Raw genomic sequence first — 25,568 nt, forward strand, 5'->3', positions numbered from 1 at the left:
ATTACTTTAGAAAGATTAAACATTTCCAATTATCTAATTTCAGTTTTCAATCAGATATCACAAATAATTCAAGGGAGCCCCAAGATCAAAAACAACAAAATGACATCAACCAAAAAAATAGTCAAACCAATTATTAACAAAAATGATTTATTGACTCCACGAAAAAAAATGCAAATTCAGTTTGCCGTTAAAACAGCACCAAGTTCCCCAAAACGTCAAAAAAATTCCTTAACAAATCAACAAAAAAACCAAACAAAACAATTAACGTTCATCGAGCAAGAACTTCAAAGCAAATTCGGAACCACAGATCCCACTCGTATCTATTTCAAATGCTCAATTATAGAACGAAGACATCAATATCTTCAAAAAACTTCACATGACCTTAAACAAGAAAATCATAATTTGAAATCCAAAATTGATCATCTCAAAGGTCAAATTGAATCTTTAAATTTTAAAAGAGATGACAAACGACTCATAACAGAAGGACAACGATTATTAACAGAACTTCATGATAAACGCGAAGCAATAACAAAAGAACTTAATGAAACAAAAGAAATTAATACCCGAATAAAACAAATTATAAATCAAATTTCGCATAAAATATCTTCAAAACGAATAAGTTACGAAACACTTCAAGACGAAATCGAATGGATTCATGCGCAAGTTATTATAATAAATGAAAATAACAACAATAATAATAAAGCAATTAATAACAATAACAAATATAATACAAATAATAACAATAATAATAATATCACAATTGATCACAATGAAGAAGAAGAAGACAAATTCGATCCAATTATATCAGTTGTTCCACAACTTAAATTGGATTCTATCACAACATCGAATAACATATTTTTGCCTGGAACACGAAGTTCGAGGCGTATAATGTCATCACAAATTAATATTAATGTTGATAAAGAACTTTCGTTAATTGGTAAATTACTTGGTAACATAACAATTAAACGATTTTCGAGTTCTTTTTATCAGCATAAAAACGAATTACATGAATTTAATTATAATGTTCAGCTTCCTTCAGCTGTAATTTTTAATGTTGAGTTAACTTATATTATACCTTTGTATTACAAATATAAAGATAATATTTATTTAACAATGTTTGAGAATATCGAAATTAAAGAATTCGATTCGAATTTTTTGGAATTTATTTCATCCAAAAAATATTTTTTGGATAATTTAAAACTTAAAGAAAACGAATTTTTGGACTCAATTAAATTTTATATTGAAACTGATTTATTAATTACATTATATTTTTTAGGTGATTTTACAAATAATAATATAATTAAAAATGTTTTGGATTTATTAGTTCCGATTTATAACACGAAAAAAAATAATTTCGATTACGTAAATAACCAAAATGAAATAATCGCATGGTGTTATTTAATTGGAACATTTTATGCAAAAGAAAAAAATTTTAATTATGAAACTTTTAATTCTTTAATTTTTGTCGATTTTACTAAGTTTATAATGAATGATTCAATCGAATCAACTAAAATTGGGTTTATAATGTGTATAATGTTAAGATTTGGATGTGCTTTTCCGAATATGTTTTTGAGTTTAATCGAAATAAATGAACAACAAACATTGTTTCTGATTAAATTCCTTGAAAAATATTATCATTATCCAACATTTATTAATTGTGTGTGCGAGTTTTTTATTTCTATAATGAAATTCTTAAGTAATGAAACTATTATTTTACATACTTCGATGTTTTTTAATTTTTTTATTGATGAAATTTATAAAACTGAAATATTAACGAAAAATATTTCTGCATATATAAACGTTCTTTGTAATATAATAGAAAACAGAAATGATAAAATAATTGAACATATTAAAAATATGAATTTCTTACATTTCTTTCAATCTAATTTCTCACTTGAATATGAAATGTCTAAATCAAAATCTAATAAAACAATTCAACAAAATATTAACAATAACGATAACGTTCCCCCAATTCAAATTAATATCAACGATAGCAATAACGTTCCTTCACTTAACTTTAATGCAAATTCAATTAAATTGAACGAAGAAAAAATTGAAGAGAAAACCGATGTAAACGATAAAAAGTTATATCTTGAAAAAAGAAAAAAATATCCAATTTATATATCAGATGAAATACATACTTTATTTATCAGAGCTATATTTTCTTTATTGATAGATAGTTCTGTCCATAGGTTTGATTCCAATTTTTGTGATCCTTTTCCTCATGTTAATAAGAAATTAAACATTTTATTTATCATAATGAAGCATATGGAAAACCCCGAAAATGTTGAAATTGCTAAGAAAATCAACAAATTAATGGAAGAAAGCTTAGATCCAACCATTCAAGATAAGAAACGACTTTTAAGATTAACTGTTCCATATTTTTTTACACCTTCAAAATATGCTAATGGAAGGCATATTGCAAATGGAGCATTTGGGTCAGTTATGGCTGTTAAGATTAACGAGAAATATTATGCTGTGAAAATGTTAAATAAGTCGATGAACGAATTTGAGGATCCTTGTTTGTACAAAGCTTTTTCTGAGGTTTCAATTCTGGAGCTTTGCCAGAACGATAGAAGGGTGGCCCAATTAACCGATTACGGGTGCACCCTAAATTCATATTACATCATAATGGATTATTATCCAACAACTTTAAAGGTTTGGAGAAAAAACAATACACCTGAATTGGGTACTTTATTAAGAATATTTTATGAGTTTTTAAAGGTGGCAACCGTGTTGACTGAAAAAAAGATTAATCATTTCGATATTAAATGTGATAATGTGATGATGAACACGAAAGGTGAGCCATGTATTGGGGATTTTGGTGAAGCAATGTGTTACACCGACGAAAATAATTCTAATACATTATTAAATAAAGGTACAGAATGGATAAAATCGCCTGAAATGTTGTCAATTGCACTTGATTCTACAAAAGAAAACCCTAGTTTTGATAGAAGAAAGAAAATAGGTGCTGGACCGGCATCAGATAATTGGTCAATTGGTTGTTTGTTCTATGAATTGATAACAGGAGATTACCTTTTCATGGAGCCAAACTGGAGCCATTTTTTTATGAGAGTTACGGATAGTTCAAAGGAATTGTTGACGGAAGAAAATAAGAAAAAACTTCCGAACGATTTAAGGTATCAGCAGTTCATAGAGTTCATCTTGCAAAGGACAGTGAGATCGAGACCAAACTTAGAACAGATAATTTCGAAATTTAATGAAATGTTTCCTGAGGCATCAAAACAAAACCTTCCATCGATTGAGATGCCAAATTTGTTGTAATTAAATATTTAGAGATATATTTTTATTGTGCTATTTTTTGTAAAATGTGGAAGCTGCAGCTTTCGCATGATAAAAAATATAAATGAATTAACAATTTTCATGAAAATGTGTGCGGGGAACAGAAGCTTCTGTTACAACTACCATTTCAAAGTTGGAACGTCAATTCCGTACGTAAAATAGCTATTTTAATTTTCAAATTAATTTGATATCATTATTAGATTTTTTTTTAGGGATACATTATTTTAATTTATATAAATATTTATTTGTTTTGTTTCCTGAAATAATGTTACATTCTTAATAGCCACAAGCTGAATCAAGCACAAGCTTGTATCTATTGAGTGTTGCCTGAAAAATCATGTGTCATAATTCGAAAATTGACAGATAAAAAAAATATTTACAAAGCCTATTTAGACATTATCTGATGCCATTTGAGAAATGATGAAAGTTTGTGTTTTTGCGTTTGGAGTGATTTTTAACGTTCACCTTAACGGTTTGGCCGACCTTTTGAATGTCTGGTAAAGCTGAAGCTGCCGCCGCTGCTGCCACAAAGGGTCAACAAAAACAAATCAAGAAGACAAGAAATTTCAAGAAATTCCAAAAGCCAAAGGCTACAATCCCAGCAAAGAAACCACAATATGAGCATAAAGCTGTTCAACCAGTTTCTTTAAAGCGCAATGATTACAAGATCATTAAGGGTCCAGTCACATCTGATAAGGCTTCTCGTAAACTTGAAGATGAAAACACAATGACTTTTTATGTTGATATCCGCGCTAAGAAACCAGAAATTGCCGCTGCCATCAATCGCCTTTATCACGTTAAGCCAGTAAGCGTTAAGACACTTATCACACCTAAGTTCCTTAAAAAGGCATATGTTCGTCTTCCTGAAGAAGTTGAAGCAATGAACCTTGCTAACGAAATGGCTTAACAATAGGACTTGGAATAACTAAAAACAGACATCAGATTTTTCTTTATTCTGTTTTCCTTTTTTCGATACAATCAATAAAATTTAAATTTCACATTAAGTACCAAATGCTATAGCAATCATAAGCCCATCTTAAGTAACCGAAGAATTAGAGAATGATTATGAGCATTAATACAAATACAGAAGAAAATAATTAGAAATTAAAATTTTAAAACTATACCTTAAAACTTAGCAAAGAAAAAAAAAGAAAAAAAAAAGAAAAAAATGAATGTAGAATTTGGATTTTATTGATTTCTCATAATGATTTAAATGACTATTTTAAAATTTTTGAATTCTATGTGTTAGTTGATATGAAAGATTGTTCAGAGAGATCTTGATCTCACCACGAAGTAGCTGAACGAGAGGAAAATCTCATCATCACAATAACATACACTGTTGCCTATGATATTATGGTAAAATGAATTCAAAAGGTCTATTTGGTCTTACGGAAACGTTTATTTTTCCACTTTTTTACGTTAAGCATTAATGAAAAAACAAAAAAATATCGAATCTTTGCTAAAATCAGAGGATAACCCTCAAATTATATTAAATGCAATGTTGAAAGATTTTGATCTTCCTGCTATTGATTCTAACTCATCGAAATTAAAAACAAGAAAACGAAAATTTGTATCAGTTGGAACGCAAGCTGAACAGGAAATCCAAGTAGAAACCAAAGAATGTGTTGCAAATTGGATTTTTGGTCCATCTCCAACTCTTCATCCCATGCCATCTGATTTAACCATTGAAAATTTTGAGATCATTTCTAATGAGCCCACATCCAAACCTTCACACACCAATTTTGATGACGGATCATATCCAGACGATCCAATTCTCAGACAACTTCGTAAACGACTCAAACTTTTATCAAAGGATTAAATTAATAATCTTTAAATTCCCAATCTGACCTTGAAATGAACAACTCCTTTTGGAACGATTTCACAGAGAAGTTACCGTTTGGGTCTGTTTTGATTACAATGTTTCCCAAAGTGCATTCTTTCGCCAAGCATCTCAAGTTGGTGGTTTTCGGCGGTTGGAAGCTATCGTCCACACCACCCCAAATAACCGTGACGGTTTCACCGTTATCAGGTTTGATGTCATTAATCTTCAGCAAGATTCTCGATCCTGCTAATGACACTTCACAGTTTTCACCTTCAGGATTTCCGAACCCTTCACTATCGACACCAATAATGATATCTGATAAAGCAACTTTTGATCTAATTTTAATCTGTATTTTTCCTTTTCCATTTTCACGTTCAAAAGTCGAAGCAACTTGGAATGGAAGTGCTTCGTCATTATGAACTTTGCTTTGGAAAACTAATACTTTAGTTTCTTTTTGTAAAAGCTCTAACGGTTTTTCGCACTTGTAAATTCCCTCTGGTGTAAAGTTCAGAATTTGTTGGTTGTATTTTTCGTCTTCGATTAACGTTCCCGGCACCATTGCGAAGCAAAGAGGCCCGCTCTCGGCTCCTCCTGATGCCTTTATCTCCAATGAGTTATTACATTCAATGAGCTGTATTGTGTTGTTAACAAAGTTAAATTGCGCTTCTTGCAAAAGTTTAGCTGATATGAATCCTTTCGAATCTTCAACAGGAAATGAATCAGATATTGATGCAACAACTTCATTAGATGCAAGTGAATCTGTGACAGAAGTTTCGTTCGTTGATGAATCGTATTTGGGTTCTGTTTGATTGTTTGTGAAATCTCCTGAAAGTTTGGGTTCCATTTTGAATGAAATGGCTGGATTAATGGATACATCTATTATGTTATTGAGTGATTTTGTAACTTGTTGTGGAATTATTCCACCTGGAGTTTGGGTAAGAAGTGATCTGATTGCATGATATAGAACTGAGCGATTAGAGTAATCGCGAAGATCTATATCACCACTACCACTATGTATTGCATTAATGCAGTTTGTTACTCTTTCCATTGTGGAGGATAATAATGGAATGCTAAAATTATGGTATGTGCTAACGCCAAAGATATACCCACGATGCCAGCGTAAATAGGTGCTGGTAGCTCCAACAAATAAAACTCTGCGTGAATTAATTGGAAGTGGATCTTGTTGAATTCGACTTGCAATTGCACGAACAATATTAAGCAATTCTTTTTGAGTCATCTCGACACCATCGCTGCAAATAAAAAGATCGTCTGAAATGTTTTTGTATGCAAATATTCCTCCACAAAACATCGAAATAAAGCAGTTGTCACTTTTTATATCAATGAGCAACAAAACTTAAATATCCAGAGATTATTTTTGAAACTTGCGATTATAATTGGACCAAAAGCTATTTGCTTTGATGAATTTAATTTGTGGCAATTTTGATTTTAAGCAAAAAAATCAACAAATTAATCATCCAAGATTTAAGCATATTTTTTTATTGTAGGAATGTTCAAATTTAATTACACTAATTTTAAATGCATGTGTATCTAAATTTGATTTAATAATTAAATTTATTTTAAAAAATTATAAATTAACATAAATTTTATATTTACAACATGGCAAATCAATTACTTGGCTGGTCCAGCACTCATGATTTTAGTCATAAAGGATTGGAAGAATTGAAGTTCATTTTCGAGAACATGGTTTTCAACACGAAGAGCTTCTGCTTTGCTGCAGAGGTCAAGCGTGCGTCTTCTGAGTTCATCATTAGCAGCTTCAAGCTCACTAAGATATTGATCTTTCTTCTGTCTCCATTTTTGTGCTGCAATACGATTTCTTTCTTTAAGGTCTGCCTTTTCATCTTGATCTTTGTTATCACTTGGTGGTGACATTGGTTGATTGTTTGGAATTGGCATTGGAATCATTTGAGCAATATTCTGTGGTACTTGAAGAGAAGGAATCATTGTTCTAAGTGGTGAAGGTAAAGGTAATGGGGTTTGGATCAATGAAGCTGTTGCAGGTGGGATAAATTGCATTTTAATGAAGTGATCCGAAAATGATGTGATATTACGAAAATACGCGTAATATCACGTCACTAGCAGTGATTTTAGACCAGTTTTGCTCTCAAAAAATTCCCTCAATTTCAGTTTTTGAGAAGTCTCATGTGATCTATAAACATTATGCGAAAACGCGTAATCGCATCATATGATGATGTGAGCTGATCGATCAGTTTTTTGAATAAATGTAGAAAAAACGATTATTTTTTTCACAAAATACGAAAATGTATCATTCAATTTTCTTTTAACAAACTTCCATTTCACTTTATAAAATTATGCATTTTAGAGTAATATTTATTGTGCATATGTGATAAATCAAAATTGAATCAAGTTTTTCAATGGCCTATGGTACTTGGCAAAAAATATTTTACAGAATTTTATTTTGAGCCAAAATCATTCTTTTGTCTAATTTCGTCTCTGTTGACCTTGCATTGAATGACCAAAATATCAATTGATTTAATTTATATTATGTTAAATTTTAAATATTGAGATTTATAGAAATTTAAAAATATAAAAATCTTCTAAGAGAAATTTATGTTTTCAAAATGATTTTTGGCGCTTCTTAAAGATACTAATTAATACTAGATTCAAAAAGTTTGTTGGTAACAAAATTAATTAATTAATTTCATCATAACTTTTTGGCAATGAAGCGATTATTACGTATTTCTCTTGTATACAATGCTTGAATTGCGGTTTCATATTAAGATGAAAAAAGAATTAATTAATCATTTAATTAGCTTTTTTTGGGATTGGACCACGGCGGTAGACACGGCGCATGTGATTTCCGCACTCAACGATTTTGCCAGAAGCGAGGTATTCTTTGTATTCTTGAAGTGTGTATGGAGTGAAGCCGACCTTTGATGATACAATAACCTTTGACTTACCTGGGAACTTGAATGAAGCACGGCGGAAGGCTTCAATAGCATTCTTGAGACCATCCTTTGGTGCACGAACTGACATGATGCATTGTGGGTGGTTAACACGGGAAACCATACCATTTGGCTTACCGAAGGCATGACGCATACCAGTTTGAAGTCTATCTGCACCTGCAGTGGAAAGCATCTTGTTGATACGGAGAACATGGAATGGGTGAAGATTGATACGGATGTGATATGCTTTACCCATTGTCTTCATCATGTAACGGTTGGAGCTAACACGAGCGGCTTCGAGTGCTTCAGCAGAAATGTTTTGTCTGTGTTCAAGATAGATAAGACGAACACAATATGGGAAAACGTGTGCTGTGGCTTGCTTTGTACCAGTTTCATAACGTTGGAGACGTGGATCTGGAACACCACGGCAGAAGCGTGACTTTGGATATGGAGCACTCTTAAAGTAGCGGTAGCAACGAGCTGGACGACGACCCATTTAAAAAAAGGAGTGATGGCTGTCAAAACCGTTTATTTGATCGGCATGTCATTTAAATCAAAAGTGACGATAGAGAACAGGGGCTACCCAAAAATGTAAATTAATCAGGGCAACCTGAGGTTTGTTTTTCAATGGTAAAATGCAAAAATTTTCTTATAACCATTATGTCACATATGCTACTTGTAAGCTCGATATTGCTTGTTGTTGTTTCAGGTGTTTCTTATTCTTATTTTAATAATCCCATAATAATCTACTCACCAAAAATTCCATACAAAATCCTATTTGGTATTGGAATTGGTACAGGAATTATTTCTTTTATAGGTTTTGTATTATTTTTATTGTTTCCGTCTTTAAAATGCAATTTTTTTGTTACATTTCCTTTATTTTTTATAACCATAGCTTGTTACTTTTATTTATCTTACCCTTCTTCGTCTACAGATTTCTTAAAAAGCTGGAACGATATATGGAATCCATCTTTTGAAACAGAATCATTTCAAACAATGTTAAAATGTTGTGGGTGGTTAAACTCTACAGACAGACCTATACCTTATTGCCCAATGGACTATGAATCAGGTTGTGCTGAAATTATCAGAAATTATCTTGATCCTCGATTTGATGAAATTTTTATTTCCACAATTGTTGTTGCAGTCCTAGGCTTAATTTCAACAATTTCATTGGGTGCAATCTGTTGTACTTCAAAAGAACCAAGACTTTTGACAGAACTCGCGATTTTTAATTAATGTTGAATACATAAATATTACTATTTAATAAAAATTGTTTTTATTATTCATCATTGTAACTGTATTTACCTTTTGCTCTGCATCAGTTGTTCAAATTGACATATAAAATAATCAAATTTCGAAAGATATTTTAATATATTCTTTAGAATCAGGGTATATCGAACTTGTTGAAGAGCTTATCAAACATGAAGGAATTGACATGCAAAAAATATTAATTTATTATATTTAAAGTAATTATAATATATTTTTTGTTTTAAAATATTTGGAATTTTTTCCTGTGGTACATCCCCAATGCCAAGAAGGTTGTTAACACACCACTAAATATTTCGATTCAAGATGGCTATACAGACATTGTAAAATTACTTCTTGAACAAAAGGAATTGATATTAATGATTTTGTTTGTAAAAAACTCTTTATAATAGTTTGATGTTTGTTTTTAATCTTTGGTTATTCTTCAAATTATTCGATACAGCACTTATTATTGCTTCTTCGAAATGTAATCCTGGAATTGTCAAACTACTTCTTCAACATGAAAGTATTGATATCAACTATATAGATATTTATATGTTTTACTCAAAATTTATTTCAAAAACATAATACCTCATTGATATTTGGAAATCATATATAATATTTGATACACCACCAACAATTTACATCATCAAATGGTCACATTGAAAATACTAAATTACTTCTTGAACAAAAGGGAATTGATATCAATGCAAAAAATATTTTTTGGTTTATTTGATATTCATTTTGATAATTTTCTATTTCAAAATAATATTTGGAAATTATTTAAAATATTATGGACAGCACTTATTTGTGCATCTCCAAATGGTCATATAAAAATAGTGAAATTACTTCTTGAACAAAAGGGAATTGATATTAATGCTAAACATATTTATTTGTTTTATTTAATATTAATTTTAATAATTTAATATTTCAAAATAAAATTTGGAAATTATTTAAATTATTTGAAACAGCACTTATGTATGCATCTGAAAATGGTCGTACAGAAATAGTTAAATTACTTCTTGAACAAGAAGGAATTGATAATAATGCTAAAAATATTAATTTGTTTTATTTCATATATCAAAATAATATTTAACGATTATTTGAACTATTTAAAATATCTCTTATTATCGCATCTTTAAATGGTCATATATCACAATAGTTAAAATATTTCTAGAACGAAGAAAAATTAGTGTAAATGCAAAACTTATGTTTATTTTCAAAACATGATATTTCAAGTTAATATTTGGAAATTATCTTATATATTTTTTACAGCACTTATTTGTGCATCTTCAGAAGATATACAGAAATAGTTAAGTTACTTCTTGGACATAATGTTGATATAAATTCAAAAAATATTACATTAATTTATTACATTATTTGGTACTGCTCTTATCGGTGCATGTAGGAATGAGATGACCAATTTTATACTGTAATTGCATTAACAATTTTTCTATGAAATTATCTCCACAACGAATTCGTTCAAAAAGTTGTTGTTGTAAAGTTCATTCAAATTGAATTTCCATTCAAACCTCTGTTCAAATATAAAAAGTGGCATCCACAAAAGTGAAGAAATTAGTTCACTTTTAAATGTGGATCAGCAATCGCAAAGAAAAAGACTTCAGAGAGAAGTTTCAAAAAGTCATAGATGTTGATGACGCAAAACAATTAGAATCCTTATTTAAAGAATATGAAATCAAAGATGTAAGTAAAGATCTTGGAAAAATATTCCATCATCCTAAATCATTATGCTTTGTTTCCATTACATGTTATGCACTTTATTGCGAGGCTGAACATTGTCTTGACCTTATCAAAAGTCTTGGCCATAAATTTAAAAATGACGATATTTGTGAAGCTGTCCGAAAATGTTCTTTTAGGATCATCAAAAAGTATTGTGATGGTATCTCACCAGAGGATTACCAAAATCCATTTTATTCTATCGAGTGTTCAGCAGCCAAAAGAGGAGACTTAGAAATTATAAAATATATTCATTCATTAGGGTTTTCATTTCAAAAGAACAAGCATGGCAACATGCCAATTCTTGATAGTGCCAGAAATGGAAATGTTGAATGTTTCAAATTCATTTCCGAAGTTGTAAACTTTGCAGAATATGACATAAATGACTTTACCAAAGTAGCCAAGGAAGCCAAGTCGGAAATTCTTGATTTTATGTATGATACATATTCAGATGAAACACATCGTGAAGCATTAAAACCATTTATTCTTTCCGGCGATGCACTGTCATCCTATATTAAAGTATATGGAACCACTGAAGTTGACAAAGAAAACATGATAAAATTAGCCAAATCTGATTCCCATAAAATCCTTTCCTATATCAATGAGAACCACATTAAATCCTATGAACTCTCATTTGAGGAGCTTTCCACATGTTATTGTCCTGAAAGTATTCTTGAATTGACCAAAAACCGATACAAAGACGCATATTTATATTTAGTCCAGAAGCAATGTTTTGCGAATTGCGCCAAACTTTTAGATGTCATTGAGCTTACACCTAAAGAAAGAGGGCTCTCAATCCAACAATTTGTTTTGGAACAATTATCTCCATATAATGATGAAACGCCAGAATTTAATCGCAAGATATTACAAGGCGACTCAGAAATCGAAGGAACTGATGCATTTCTATACATGTTAGGACATTGTTATTATGTTCCTGAAAACATTGCTCGCGAGTTCAAATTATTCGAACGTTATTCACATACGCCTAAAGAATATTATGATAACGCCAGGGGTAAAATTGCATGTGTTAAGCTAATGCTTAAGTTTGGATATGACATCTCCGACTTAATCGATCAAAACTTCATTAAAAATCTTGTCCAAACTGAAATACGACAAAACGAAGTCGAACCGATCATTAAACAAATGAAAGATCCGAAGCAATGTTTACTATGGACAATTGGTGAATCCGATGACACTGCATTTACATATCGCGAAATAATTTATGGGTTTTTAAGTGTTCATCCTGAGCTTCGTTATGATAATGACGTCATCAAAGCTGTGCAGCATTGTAAGGCTGGTTGGGATTCGACGCCATTGTTTATGGAATTCAAAGTCGGAATCTGCGACTCTTTAATCGAATTCTTTAAACGCGAACACGAATCTCCTATGGACTATGAATACGTATTCAAGTGCTTAACAAACGATGAGAAAACTGAAGTGTTGTTCAGATGCAACTATTTCTCTACAAAGATACTAGAGTGGGCTGAGCCGTCGCTACGATTCAAGGGAGAGTCATTGATGCATAGCATATTAAGAAGAAAGGAAAAGTATATGCTGTATCACTACGTACAAGACAAAAAAGCAGACCTATCGTTCGCTGAAAACGATGGAGATGACCCAATAGTATTCGAAATATTGAAAAGCGAATTCGCGCCAATGGTTAAGGACATGTTACTTGAAAGAGACGACTTGTTGGGGCTGACAAATCACGAAGGAAAGACAGTGAACGAGATATTGGATGGAATTGAAAGCAAGCCGCTTTTTTAATTCAATTCACCACTTTTTGATATGAAAGCCGTTTAACATAAACGAAATTTAATATTTTATGTTAAATTTATCCACGAAGTCAATGCGCTTGTTTCTTGGAAGAAAGCGAATGTCCATATCGACTCCTATTCGTAATATGTGAAACATTGTAATTTTGAAGAAGAGTGAATTAAATGTTTATTTTTTATTTTCATACAAGTGTCCACGAAATACAACGAATTAAAGATGTTTTTAAGGATTTAAAGATGAAGCAAAACGAAGACAATGAAATTATATATGAAAGATGTTTTTTTTAATAAATTCTAGTGTTATAATATTATAATATTTATATATAACTTGTTGTATTCAATAATTATTTAAAATTTAAAATATTATTCATTCCATATTTATACAAAAGATTAGAGCTTTGCTTCATCTGGGAGCAATGGATTTATTAGGGAACCATTAAGTACCCTTATTAAAAAAGTTCAAGTTTGTATCTGAAATGATCGAAAACCGCTGATTTCCCAAACAAACATACTCAATTCATATGCCGATCAAATTCCATAGAAGTATTACTTATATCGCATGAGTAAAGGTCACAATCTATCGATAGATAGACGAACCGAAAACTAATTAATATTATCTAGTATGTGGATTCTAAATATCTAAAAACTATTTAAGCTGATATTCTATTTATGGTTGGAATGAACGATATCTATCAAAAAATTGCATTTGGCACTCACGAAATGGAACAAGATTGCATTTTGACAGTGGTCTAATTGCAAGCACAACACCACTTTTGCACTCTCTAAAGCCATGTGAGTTAGTCAAAAAAAAATCGGATTAATTAACATCAACACCTTCAAAAATTTTTATCTATTGCAAAATTAACCAAGTTCATGATGCTAGTATGATCGACGATACAAGAAATTCAATGATACGAAATTGATGTATATGCATACGCAATTCTTTGTTGGGAATTATCAAGGATTAGAACATACATAAATCATAGCAACGGTTATGTTTGAGAACATGAGACCTCCATTTCCACAAAATGTATCAACTCCATTAAAAACTTGATTCAGATTGTTGGGATCGTGACCCTAAAATGCGACCATCAGTCAAATAGCACGCCGATTTCGTAACGGTGATATCTTTTTGGAAGGAGCCAACAAAGAATTTGTCACGACAAATATATTAACTCAGTTTCAGCTCAAGACAAATACGAAGTCGAACACACAATTGAAGCACAGTAATCTTCAATGCCAATCAATGAGGATGAAATCAATGTCTCATCAGATACATTATGAAGATCGATCAAAAGAAATATCCTGATTTATACCGAAGAGGGCTTTGTGTATTTTTAAGTACAAATTATGTACATAAAGCAGCCAAAGAACTCAATAAACTACCACATTTTGATAAATCGAGAAATTGCTGAACATCTAATTAATACTTATTTGTAAGGAATTGATTGACAAAATTGTAAAGGTGTCGATCCTTAAGGATCTACATGAGCTTATTAAAAAAAAATACAGGAAAAAATGTTATCTTCGAAAGAAGATTCAAATTGAAAAATTGAGTGAATCTCATTCAATAAAAGTTTTATTATTTTACAAAATTGAAATATTTTTTATGGTTTTATTCTTTGTTTCATTTATATTTTTTGTTGATTCAAACTTATTTGCTTCTTCCAATTATTTTTGTTCAAGTAATTTAACTATTTCTGTATGACCATTATAAGATGCTTCATTAAGTGCTGTATTAAATATTTTAAAGAATTTCCAAATATTATATTAAAATATAAAATTATCTAAATAAATATTAAATAAAACAAATAAATATCTTTAGTATTAATATCAATTCCATCTTGTTCAAGAAGTAATTTAACTATTTCTATATATCCATATTGAGATGCTTTAATAAGTGCTGTATCAAATAATTTAAATAATTTCCAAATGTTATTTTGAAATATCAAAATATTAAAATAAATCCTAAATAAATCAAATAAATATCTTTAGCATTAATATCAATTCCTTCTTGTTCAAGAAGTAATTTAACGATTTCTATAGAACCAATTTCAGATGCTAACATAAGTGCTGTTCTAAATATTTTAAATAATTTCCAAATAATATTTTGAAATAATAAATTATTATAATAAATATTAAATAAAACAAATAAATATCTTTAGCATTAATATCAATTCCATCTTGTTCAAGAAGTAATTTAACTATTTCTGTATGACCATTTCTAGCTGCAAACACAAGTGCTGTCCATAATATTTTAAATAATTTCCAAATATTATTTTGAAATAAGAAATTATTATAATAAATACAAAATAAAACAAATAAATACCTTTAGCATTAATATCAATTCTTTTTTGTTCAAGAAGTAATTTAACTATTTCTGTATGACCATTATAAGATGCTTCATTAAGTGCTGTATTAAATATTTTAAATAATTTCCAAATATTATTTTGAAATAAGAAATTATTAAAATAAATATCAAATATAACAAATAAATACCTTCAGCGTTAATATCAATTCCATCTTGTTCAAGAAGTAATTTAACTATTTTTATATGACCATTTTCAGATGCTAATGTAAATGCTGTTCTAAATAATTTAAATAAATTCCAAATATTATTTTGAAACACAAAATAATCAAAATAAATTCTAAATAAAACAAATAAATATCTTTAGTATTAATATCAATTCCTTTTTGTTTTAAAACGTATTCAACAAGTTCAATATTTCCTGATTCAGCTGAAAATACCAATATATCATGCGGAATTGAATGCTCTTTAAGAAAATATTCAACTAAAAAAATATTTCCAATATTTGCTGCTTCATTAATAATATCATCATTGATTTTCATTCCTTCTTTAAGTAAAAATGAAAATATTTCATAATTATGATATAAAATACAAAGCTTTCCTAATTTTTCTAAATTATTAATTTCTTTTAATTTATTCTCATAAATATATTTAAAGACATCATTTTGATGAAATTCAATTGCTGTTTCATATGCATCTTCAAATGGTGAATGATTTTGTTCACATAAATGAATGATTTCTTCATTTCCACCTGCAACTGCATACCTACCTGTGTTTTCAATGTTTGCACCATTCATAAGTAAATATTTAAAACATTTAACTGATCCAAAGAATGCTGCATAATCAATTAATGAAACATCTTCATCTTCATTATTAATAAATAAACATCTTTCATAAAGTGATGGTTCAATTGTTTGATCAAAATCGAAATCACTTTGTGATGACATTTCTTGAAGTTTTTCTATTTCATCATTTCGAATTATTTTTGATATTTCATTTGGATTATGTCCTTCTCTAATTAATTTCTTATGTAATTCCCAATCATTCTTTGAAAGTTCTTCATAATTTACAAAATCATGTTCCCTTAAATAGATTGTTAATTCATCTTTAGACATATAATGCGCAAAATAAGCACTCTGGTTGTTTTTTACAATATTTGGTTCAAGAAAATTATGTTCAATCATAGCTTCAAGAAGATAAGATGATTCATCTGTATACTTATTACTAAGAAATCGCCCAAATATATCAAATATATTGGATTTGATTTTATTACTCTCTTCAAATGTTCTTATTTCTTTTATAATATTCAAAAATAAATCTGCATTATTGTTTTTAATTACAAAGGAATAATATATCATTTGAATAATAATTAAATCATAAGATAAAGGATGGTTTTCATCAAATTTGTCGATTATTAAACCTAAAGATGTAGAGAAATTTTCTTCATTCAAACTAAAAATTGCTTGACTTATTGATAGAAGTGTTTCCCAGTCGCAATGTTCCTTTGGCTTCATGTGGAAAATATTAATTACGAATATATCAATTCAAATTTGAGAGTATAAACCAGTGAAAAAGTTGAGAATTCTCTTCGTAATCAAATAATAAAAGCAGGCTTATTATTATCTCCAATTAAAAGTACATTCCAAATTATTAAAACATATTATAAATTATTCAAAATAATAAATTTTGGTTTCATGTGGAAAAAGAACAGTTTCAATTCTTAGGCAGAACGTGATGCGCCATTTTTCATTCAATATTTTCTATGAAGTCTCGCAACCCCAAAATTTCAATTAAAAATAACATTCTGGAGAAGGTTGATTTCGATTTTTAGTAAACCATCTAATTTTTCAAAGGAGAACGTTAAATATAGAGTTTTTACCGCCATTTTTTAAAAAGTAATAAATCGCTAGATAAATGACTGATCCAATTGAGCACCAGTTCAACCCTCAATCAAATCAAGCAGTGAGTTTGGGTGAAGAGGGGCTCGGTAATGTAATGAGCTTTAGTACAATTCAAGATACAACAAATACAAATGAACAAAAAGATAACCAACAACAGACAAATGAACAAAGTATTTCTGAAGCAGGGAATCAACAACTTCAATTTGTACAGCAAATTGTAATACCTGATGGTTTTGATGACCCATATTATCAAACAATACTAGAAATATTTTCTTTCTTTAATCAAACAATACCATTAACTACAATAATGAATGCAATACATCAAGCAGCAGGAGATGTAGCTCTTGCTGTACAGAGACTTTCTCAAAATAATACATATAAATATGATGAACCATGCGACTTCTCTTTTCACAAAATTTATTGTCCAAAGGAAAAAATTGAGCAGTACTTTTCGTTTTAATTCATAAAAACTTTTTTTAAATTTAATCGCTTTTTTAAATATAAAATATACTAATTCTAGATGTTTATTATTTAAATAATATATTATTATTTTGAAAGATCAAATTATAAAAATTAAATTCAAAGATCTAAGAGAAACAAAGTTAAGCTTTTCATATGAAAAAAAAATTTAAATGGAATAAATTAAATAAGAGAAATAAATCAAACCACCGAAAAAACGATTATAATCAATTTAAATTCAAATAAAATATAAAATTAAAGTATCTAGAAATCTATCAAAAGTAACTCAAAAATGCATAATCTTTGGAATAAATAGCATTAGTATATTACCATATTATTGTTATGAAGAAATCTTTATAAAAATGTTGGAACTACTTTAGTGAGGTAAAGAAGATAATAAAAATAACTTATTTTTTTATATATTATTTATCTGATATTTTTCTTTTTTTAAGATTAGTTGAAATCTGGTGTTACAGTTATTTTTGGACAACTTTTATTTGAATTTATTCAGAAACAAAATATTTTTACGAATTTTATGAAAGAAAAAACAATTTATTCTTTTAAAATTTGTATAATGTTTATATATTTTCTTTTGTATGTATTACAAAAAATCGATTTAACAGTAACAAACAGTCCAAATGCTTCAGATAAACCTTTTCTTAAATGGACAAAAATTAACGATGAAAAAATATTTTACAAAATATTTCAAAAAAAAGAAAATGAAGAATGGAAACAAATTAGCACATATTCTAAAGGTGAAGTTATAAAGGTATTAAATGTTTATCCACATATAACTTCAACAGGACCATATTATACATATCATGTACCTAAAGAAATCCCATTATGCAATTTTGTATTTGATAATGATCCTACTCTATATAAACTTTCAAAATCAGCATCATTAAAAGTTTGGATGGAAGGAGGAACACGAACATGTGGTAATGTTATACAAAAATTTGAAGCACTTGGTAAAGATCCAGAAACAGGAAAACAACAAATAACTGTACAATATCTTTCAATTACTGAGTTTGGATCAAATCCATCAATAATTAATAATTATGATGTTGTTGTGTTTGGATCCTGGTATGTTTCAAATTATGTTTCAGTAACAACTGATACAGCACAAAATATTATTAAACCTTTCATTGAAAATGGTGGAGGTGTAATTGCAACCCATGGTGTAATTAGTAAAATTTTTGTAGGTTTTACAGGAAAAGAATCTTTAACCTATTTAGCAAAATCTCATTTTGGTATCGAAATTTGTCCTCTTGATCGACATTGCATAGAAGATTTAGGATTTAGTTCTGTAAGATTAAAAAAGAAAGGTATATTAACTAGTTATCCATGGGATCTTAAAAAAGATGTTGGGGATATTATTAATATTCCAACAACTAGATCTTTTGGGAAATATGTGAATGGTGAATTATGGCTATCAGGAATTATTAAAAATCATGAAATGGATAGATATATATCTTATCTTTCAACTTATGAAAACACAGCTGTAATGGAAATTGGACAGGCACAATGTGATACATTAGTTGAAGAAAGAAAAATATTGGCAAATTTGATATACTACTTAAAGAGAAAAACAGAAAAAACAGAATTAATTGATTATTCTATAAATGATGATAAAGAGCCTATTATAAAATTAGATTGTTCACTGCATAATCAAAAAATTAATTGGGAATGGCTCAATATTGGAAATAAATATGGATATAAAGTTCAAGCATTTAAATATGATAATCCTAATACAGTAATTGGTGAATCAGATCCTGAATATATTACAATAAATACAAAAATAAAAGGTTTTTATTATGTTATAAATGAAGATAATTCAACATTAATTATAGGAAATGAAAAATTAGAATATTATACTGAGGAAACTTCATATCTTGTCTTAAATAATGATGTTTTAAAATATTTTCATATAGCGACAATAAACTTTGATGGAAAATTAGGTAAAACAGCTCATTGTAAAATACCTTTATTGCCGACTCCAACAATTTCGGATATACCAACACAAAACACTGGAAACAGTGATAACGGCTTGATTTCAAGTCTTTCGACTTCAACACAATATGTTTTGATTGGATCTGGATGCGTTATTATAATTATATCAGTTGTTTTATCAATGTTTATATATGGATACTTCAAAAATGTTAATGAAGATTTGGATAAACAGATCAGTTTTAAGATTAACCAAAATTTAGCAACACCTGTAAAGGTAGAAAATCCATTATTTGATAATATGGAAGCTGATCCATTTGCAAAAGATTTTTATAATTGAAACTTTGTAATGTAATTTTGGAGGACTTTATAGTATCTTACATTTTCCGGTTAACACAAATTCATAGAGGAACAAATTAGCAAAATATCATATTATTATAAAAAAACTTTTTTTCAAAATTTTAATTATAGGATGTAACACAAATATCCTTATATAACATCTTTCATTTTCTATAAAAGAAGTGATAATTAATAAGATTATCAACACTACTTAAAAAATATTTTTTTTAATAAAAATTCAATATCAATTAATTAATTTCCGATTATAAATCAATTTTTGGAAGAAATTATGATATTTAAGGTAAGAATTATTGGGGTAAATTCATTCGAAGCTGTTTTTTGGAAATTTTGATGTCTTCACTTCACCATGTCGAAACAAAATTTTGAATTATTTACTTAAGGCGCCCTATTTTGGTTATAAACACAAAAAGTTGTATTTACGTAAAATACGAACGTTCGATCAATGTTGTCTATTTGGTCGAATGATTTCTAAAATTTTGTGAGGTGAAATGCCAAAATTTGGAATGCCTGAAGGAATTGCGCATTATCCTGATCATATCAAAAAACCAAACTACTGGGAACTACTCACTGAAGAAGATCAAGTTCAATATATCGAACTTCAAAAAAAATTTTCAACATCAGAATACAAGAATCGACGAAATAAGAGTAAAGAAACATTTCAAAATTTAATTGACCAAATTAAAGGATTCGTAGTAAGAAATGATGGAAATGTTATTCAAAGGTCTTTGGTTTGTGGAATTGTATGGCTTGAACATGGAATTGCAATAAATACACACCAATTGTGCTTGTTAACTGGCAAATGCAAATCTTCCATAAACGGGTCTTTCCAGTCCATTGGATATGGAACAATTCCAGTTGGTACAGATTCATCAAACGAATTAATTAACACATTTCCTTTTTTAAAAAATAATTTTCCGGAACTAAGACAATGGACAATTCGACAGAAGATTGAAGGAAGCTCTGGATTAAGCGATGAGTCACCAGCACCAAATGGATTCGAAGAATCAGAAAATTATCATTATGAAACAAGTGTAATTGATGTTGTAAAGAAAATACTATCAAACAAAAGCCAAAGTTTATCATTATCTGCACCACCTCCAGAAGTTGAAAAAATTCATCAAATTGAAAATGAATTTCCCTCTCTTGGTGACGACCCATTTTCTGCCTTTGTATTCGAAACAGACTTTGATGCTTTTGGTTTTTAATGTTGTTAATCAAATTAGTAAGTAAATATCACCACTGTCCTAATTAAGATTTTTTTCATACATTTTGTATGGTTTACACAAAACTGGCAAAATATTAAACGTAAACCATTCAATTTGATTTGTTTTTTGTGCAAACGATCGGTTGTCTTACAAAAAGTTTTATCGTTCTTCAATTTTTGAAAGTGATAAGTGTCACTACGCTCTGATTTGCAAAGATCCCAATTTTGGTATCTTCCATACGTTTTAAACCTATGTATATTGTCTAAAAAGATAGTGAAACAATATATATCAATTCATTTGAAAAATTTGAAAAATGATAATTAATAATATTTTTGAACCCTTTTTTAGGAATGAATTTCTATCGTAAATAAAAAATAATTGAAATCTAAAAAGCATGTATCTTCTTTTTTGATTGAATAAAAACCACGTACATTTCTTGAAATTATTCCTAGTTACTGTTAGTTTTTTTAAGAATTTTGTTGGAAGTTCTGTAAAATTTATTCATCGATTTCATATTCACAATTATTTTTTTTTTCTTGAAAACTATTAATAATACTTTTGTTAACCATTGCTATAAGTAAAGTTAATTTTAGTTAAAACAAAATTGTTTCCTTTATAGGAAGAAAAATAATAAGTTCTGAGGCGAATGTTTTACAAATACGAAAACAACATAATGAGAGCGTATTAATTAACGTAAATACATTTTAAACAAAGTCAGAAGAAATTGATGATCAAATTTCTAAAAAATTATTTTTAATTATTAGAAAATTTTCTCGTCATTTCGACAATTGGAGAAGTCAAATATTGGTGATATTAATTGCCATTAGAAAAAATCGTGGTCATTCATTTTATATCACACGAATTTTTGAGTTGGTTTTTTGCCTTATAATTTCGGTTTATTTCAATAATTTGAATTTAGATTGATCACGTAACCGTTTTGTGGTTGGCTAAAATGTGTGAAGCCCAGCAAAAAATTGATGAATTAACAGCAAGGATAGCTGTTCTTGAAGCCGCTGTTAGAACTGGAAACACAAAGACACCATCTAAACCAGTTGACGAATCGGATTATCCATTTCTTGCAAAACTTTCTGATGACGATTTAATCAAAGCTCGCGCCTTAATTGAAGAAAACAAACAGCTTCGTGAAGAGGTTGAAAAACTCAGAAACACTGTTGAAGAACGTGATTATCGCATTGAGCATTTAAAGCGTGGAATTGATAAATTGCTTCCAAAGTAGACCTTTAATTAATAAAAGAATTTAAAAAAGATAATACTTATAAGTAGAAGTTTCATGATATTCTCTTTGGAATTTTTTTAATATGTATTCACTGATTACAATTTTTATTTTGTATACAAGATTATTTAAAACAATAACAATGAAATATAAAAAACATTTAATCAACATAAAGGTTTAAAGGTTCTAAAGCGGCAGAAATCTTTTTTGATTTTTGGAACATATATTTAAACGTCTTTTCCTTGTCAATTTCCACTTTTTGAATATCATTTTCATCCAACTCCAAAAACAAATTATTGCAACTTGATACAATTTCGAATTGCAATAACATTCGTTTTAATTCATATATTGGGAAACTGAAAGGTATTTTAAATAAGAATCCCAAAGGTTTCTTTGAACTGAATTCACATATACTTAAGACAGCCAGATGATATTTGTAATCATAAAACAACTCTGGATTTGGAGGAGTTTCTAAATCTTCGAATTGATCTTCTGAAGTTACATCAATCATTGCATATTGGATATCATTTGGAATATGTTTATAACATGGAAAGTTCGGAGGTGATTTAATAATTGGTAATTGATCACCAAATTCAAAATCTATTTTTGTATTACTATCAATAAATTGGAATATTAATACATTTGCGTTTTCAATCCCATATTCTTTAAACGTTTTATTATCATCAATTTTTATTGCTGAAAAATCGTTTTTTTCAAAATAAACGTCCGCCGGTTTCACATCACATTTCAGCATCAAACAAATAATTTGATGCAATGAAAAGATTTTGTCATTTATATTAACTCTTTTGCTACCAATGAATTGTAATGGATAATGATCATTATTTGGAGTGTAAAGCTTTAAGAACAAAATAATTTCATTTTCGGATAAAATTTGATTCTCATTTTCAGATAAAACATGAACATAAACGAAAGGATTATCTTCAAGAATGAAACACTTATCATCAAGCATTAATTGATTTGTAATTTCTCCATCAGTAGTTACACCCCATAAAATTAATCTATTTGGATCAACAACATTTAAATGTTTTGAAATAATTTCTCTAAATTCTCTAATCGTTTGTTCATCATTTGTCGGGAATATTAATTCGCCTTTAATTCCACAACCAATTTCACCTCTTAGGTTTGCTTTTTTATAATCATTTTCTTGGATTATTGTTACCAAAAAAGGTTCAGATTGCGGATATTTAGGACATAACACATTCTTTGGTATTATTTCATTATTAACATTTATAAAAATTTCATCTTCCGCTTTAATTCGTGTATATATAATCGCAACAGGTTCTTTCGGAGCTAACACTTCATTCATTGGGACTTCTTCGATATTTGCAGACGTAAACTTTAGCCATTTATTACCATAATAAGTAATAAGTGAGAAAAGTCCTGAATCTGGTCTACCGCGTGTACATATTATAGACTTAAGTCTCCATAAGTCATTTTCGTTAAGTAATATATCACTAATGTCACAAACTTCATTAAGATGAAGTTGTCCATTTCCTAATTTAATTGTTGTCATATTAGAATCGAATTTATATCGATCCAAGACGATAATGATGACATTTGGTAAGGACTCAACTTTCGTCTGAAGGACTCCGTTCTGTTTCCCTTTCCGAGGCACATAAAGGTCATCGATTTCTTCAACGTTTTGAACATAACTTTTTAAAAGTGTTTCGACGTTGACATCGGCATCGAAATTGAATGGAATTTCAATGTAAAACGAATTATATCGTTGAATTCGTTCAAACGAAATATTGGTGCACTTTTGTGTGCACACCATCTCAATTTTGAATAGGGAATCAAACGAATTCTGAGGTATTAATTCTCTTACACTTTCTAGAATTGAACTTATCGCTTCTTTGACATGTGAACTGACAAAATGGTCAAATGACCAATGTAAACTACTGATTAATTCAAGGGAATTAGTTTGATCGTTTCCGGTCTGAATCATGGCAAATAACCGCTGTATCGCATAGGGCACATTGCCGGTACCCTCGTAACCGTAAGTGTTAATTTGATGCACAAGTGAAACGAACTTCGGAATCATGAAAAGTGACATCGAAACTGAGTTAAGGCATTCGTCGCCTCCATATGATATAATTGGTGATATCCCATACTCTTCAATTAACGCGCGATTGATTCTCGGGCGTAAGTATTGTGATGGCAAAAAAGTTCGATCATTTATTTTATCTAAACCAACTTTCCCTTGGAATGTCGATGGGTTATGGAATTCAAACTGAATACGAAGTTTGCAATGATCAACGAAACCATTTTGTTCGGTTAAGTCCATCCATTTTATTGGAAAATCAATATAAGTTTTGAGTGACTTTGGAGTGAAAATTACATGTGACTGAGTTGTCAAGCAAAGGTTTTGATTGACATTAACAAGTTGTGCATTTAAGTCCATTGGATATTCTGATGATGAAATTGATTTAAATGAGATAATCATTGTAACGCATGAAGTTACTCTGTTAAGTGGATTAAGGAAAGTTAAATGGAACGATGTGTCGTCAAATGGGAATTCTTCAGAGATTGCCATATAAGTTTGATTAATAAAGTCATCTATAACCCAAATCCCGCGAATAACGTGAAATCCTTTGTCTGTTTTAGCGTATTTGTAAATGGTTTTTTTATAATTCATTTTGGATTTGAAAACGGTTATTTTCATTTAACGTTCGCTTGAATATGTTTGCGAGACCGCCTTTTGCGAAGAGCTCAAAGCCAAAGCAATTACCACCAGATCTTCCACCAGTTGAACATGCTAGTACACCCAAACAAAACGCACAACAAATACCAAAATTATCATCACTTTTAATACAACAACCAAATGAACATTCAAGAGGTCGTTCTGTAAGTAGTATAAATGCATCAAGAAGTGATATTCTTTTATATGGAAGTAATTCAAGAATTAAAAAAAATCGAACAAGAGCATTAAATCCTCAACCAAAACAAAATGAAACAAATCTTCAACAAGCAAATATTAATGAAGAGTCTTTACTTAGCGTTTCTTTAGATTTAAATAATAAATTTAATATTAAAGGATCATCAAATACAGTATCAATTTTAGAAACAATCATGAATATAAATGATATTTCATTAGAAAAAATTGAAGCTGTAGAAAGAGATCTTTCAGAAACTTCAAAAATAGTTAATGATATTTCCCAAAAATCAAATGATTTAATTTTAATTTCAGATGATTTAAATTCAAAAACCAAAGAATCATTAAAAGAAGTAAAAACTTTAATACAACAAATGCAATCAATGTCACGATCGAAATTCTCATTTTCGACACTTTTGCCGACACTTTTATTATTTATATTTTCACTTTTT

At 29.1% G+C, this 25,568-nt stretch overlaps 7 protein-coding genes across 7 annotated transcripts; 4 read left to right on the top strand and 3 right to left on the bottom strand.

The window, feature by feature from the left end:
• Positions 1-3,793: 3,793 nt before the first annotated feature.
• On the top strand, positions 3,794-4,210 carry GO595_002446 (ribosomal protein L23; the record flags this gene model as incomplete). The annotated part of the gene is made up of 1 exon (XM_067915357.1): positions 3,794-4,210. The coding sequence occupies one exon, from the start codon at positions 3,794-3,796 to the stop codon at positions 4,208-4,210; it is 417 nt and encodes a 138-aa protein (XP_067777383.1).
• Positions 4,211-5,123: 913 nt separating this feature from the next.
• Positions 5,124-6,434, bottom strand: GO595_002447 (uncharacterized protein; the record flags this gene model as incomplete). Its single annotated transcript, XM_067915358.1, has 1 exon — positions 5,124-6,434. One exon carries the CDS (start codon positions 6,432-6,434, stop codon positions 5,124-5,126), a length of 1,311 nt encoding a protein of 436 aa, XP_067777384.1.
• A 320-nt stretch (positions 6,435-6,754) lies between these two features.
• GO595_002448 (ATF-like basic leucine zipper transcription factor B-ATF-related protein) lies at positions 6,755-7,090 on the bottom strand (the record flags this gene model as incomplete). The annotated part of the gene is made up of 1 exon (XM_067915359.1): positions 6,755-7,090. The coding sequence occupies one exon, from the start codon at positions 7,088-7,090 to the stop codon at positions 6,755-6,757; it is 336 nt and encodes a 111-aa protein (XP_067777385.1).
• Positions 7,091-7,912: 822 nt separating this feature from the next.
• On the bottom strand, positions 7,913-8,548 carry GO595_002449 (putative 60S ribosomal protein l10; the record flags this gene model as incomplete). Its single annotated transcript, XM_067915360.1, has 1 exon — positions 7,913-8,548. The coding sequence occupies one exon, from the start codon at positions 8,546-8,548 to the stop codon at positions 7,913-7,915; it is 636 nt and encodes a 211-aa protein (XP_067777386.1).
• Positions 8,549-10,887: 2,339 nt separating this feature from the next.
• On the top strand, positions 10,888-12,801 carry GO595_002450 (uncharacterized protein; the record flags this gene model as incomplete). The annotated part of the gene is made up of 1 exon (XM_067915361.1): positions 10,888-12,801. The coding sequence occupies one exon, from the start codon at positions 10,888-10,890 to the stop codon at positions 12,799-12,801; it is 1,914 nt and encodes a 637-aa protein (XP_067777387.1).
• Positions 12,802-20,287: 7,486 nt separating this feature from the next.
• GO595_002451 (potassium/sodium hyperpolarization-activated cyclic nucleotide-gated channel 1) lies at positions 20,288-20,989 on the top strand (the record flags this gene model as incomplete). The annotated part of the gene is made up of 1 exon (XM_067915362.1): positions 20,288-20,989. One exon carries the CDS (start codon positions 20,288-20,290, stop codon positions 20,987-20,989), a length of 702 nt encoding a protein of 233 aa, XP_067777388.1.
• A 952-nt stretch (positions 20,990-21,941) lies between these two features.
• GO595_002452 (uncharacterized protein) lies at positions 21,942-22,226 on the top strand (the record flags this gene model as incomplete). The annotated part of the gene is made up of 1 exon (XM_067915363.1): positions 21,942-22,226. The coding sequence occupies one exon, from the start codon at positions 21,942-21,944 to the stop codon at positions 22,224-22,226; it is 285 nt and encodes a 94-aa protein (XP_067777389.1).
• Between the last annotated feature and the right edge of the window lie 3,342 nt (positions 22,227-25,568).

This window comes from Histomonas meleagridis, assembly GCF_020186115.1.
Source record: "Histomonas meleagridis strain 2922-C6/04-10x chromosome Unknown contig_18, whole genome shotgun sequence".
Lineage (NCBI taxonomy): Eukaryota > Parabasalia > Tritrichomonadida > Dientamoebidae > Histomonas > Histomonas meleagridis.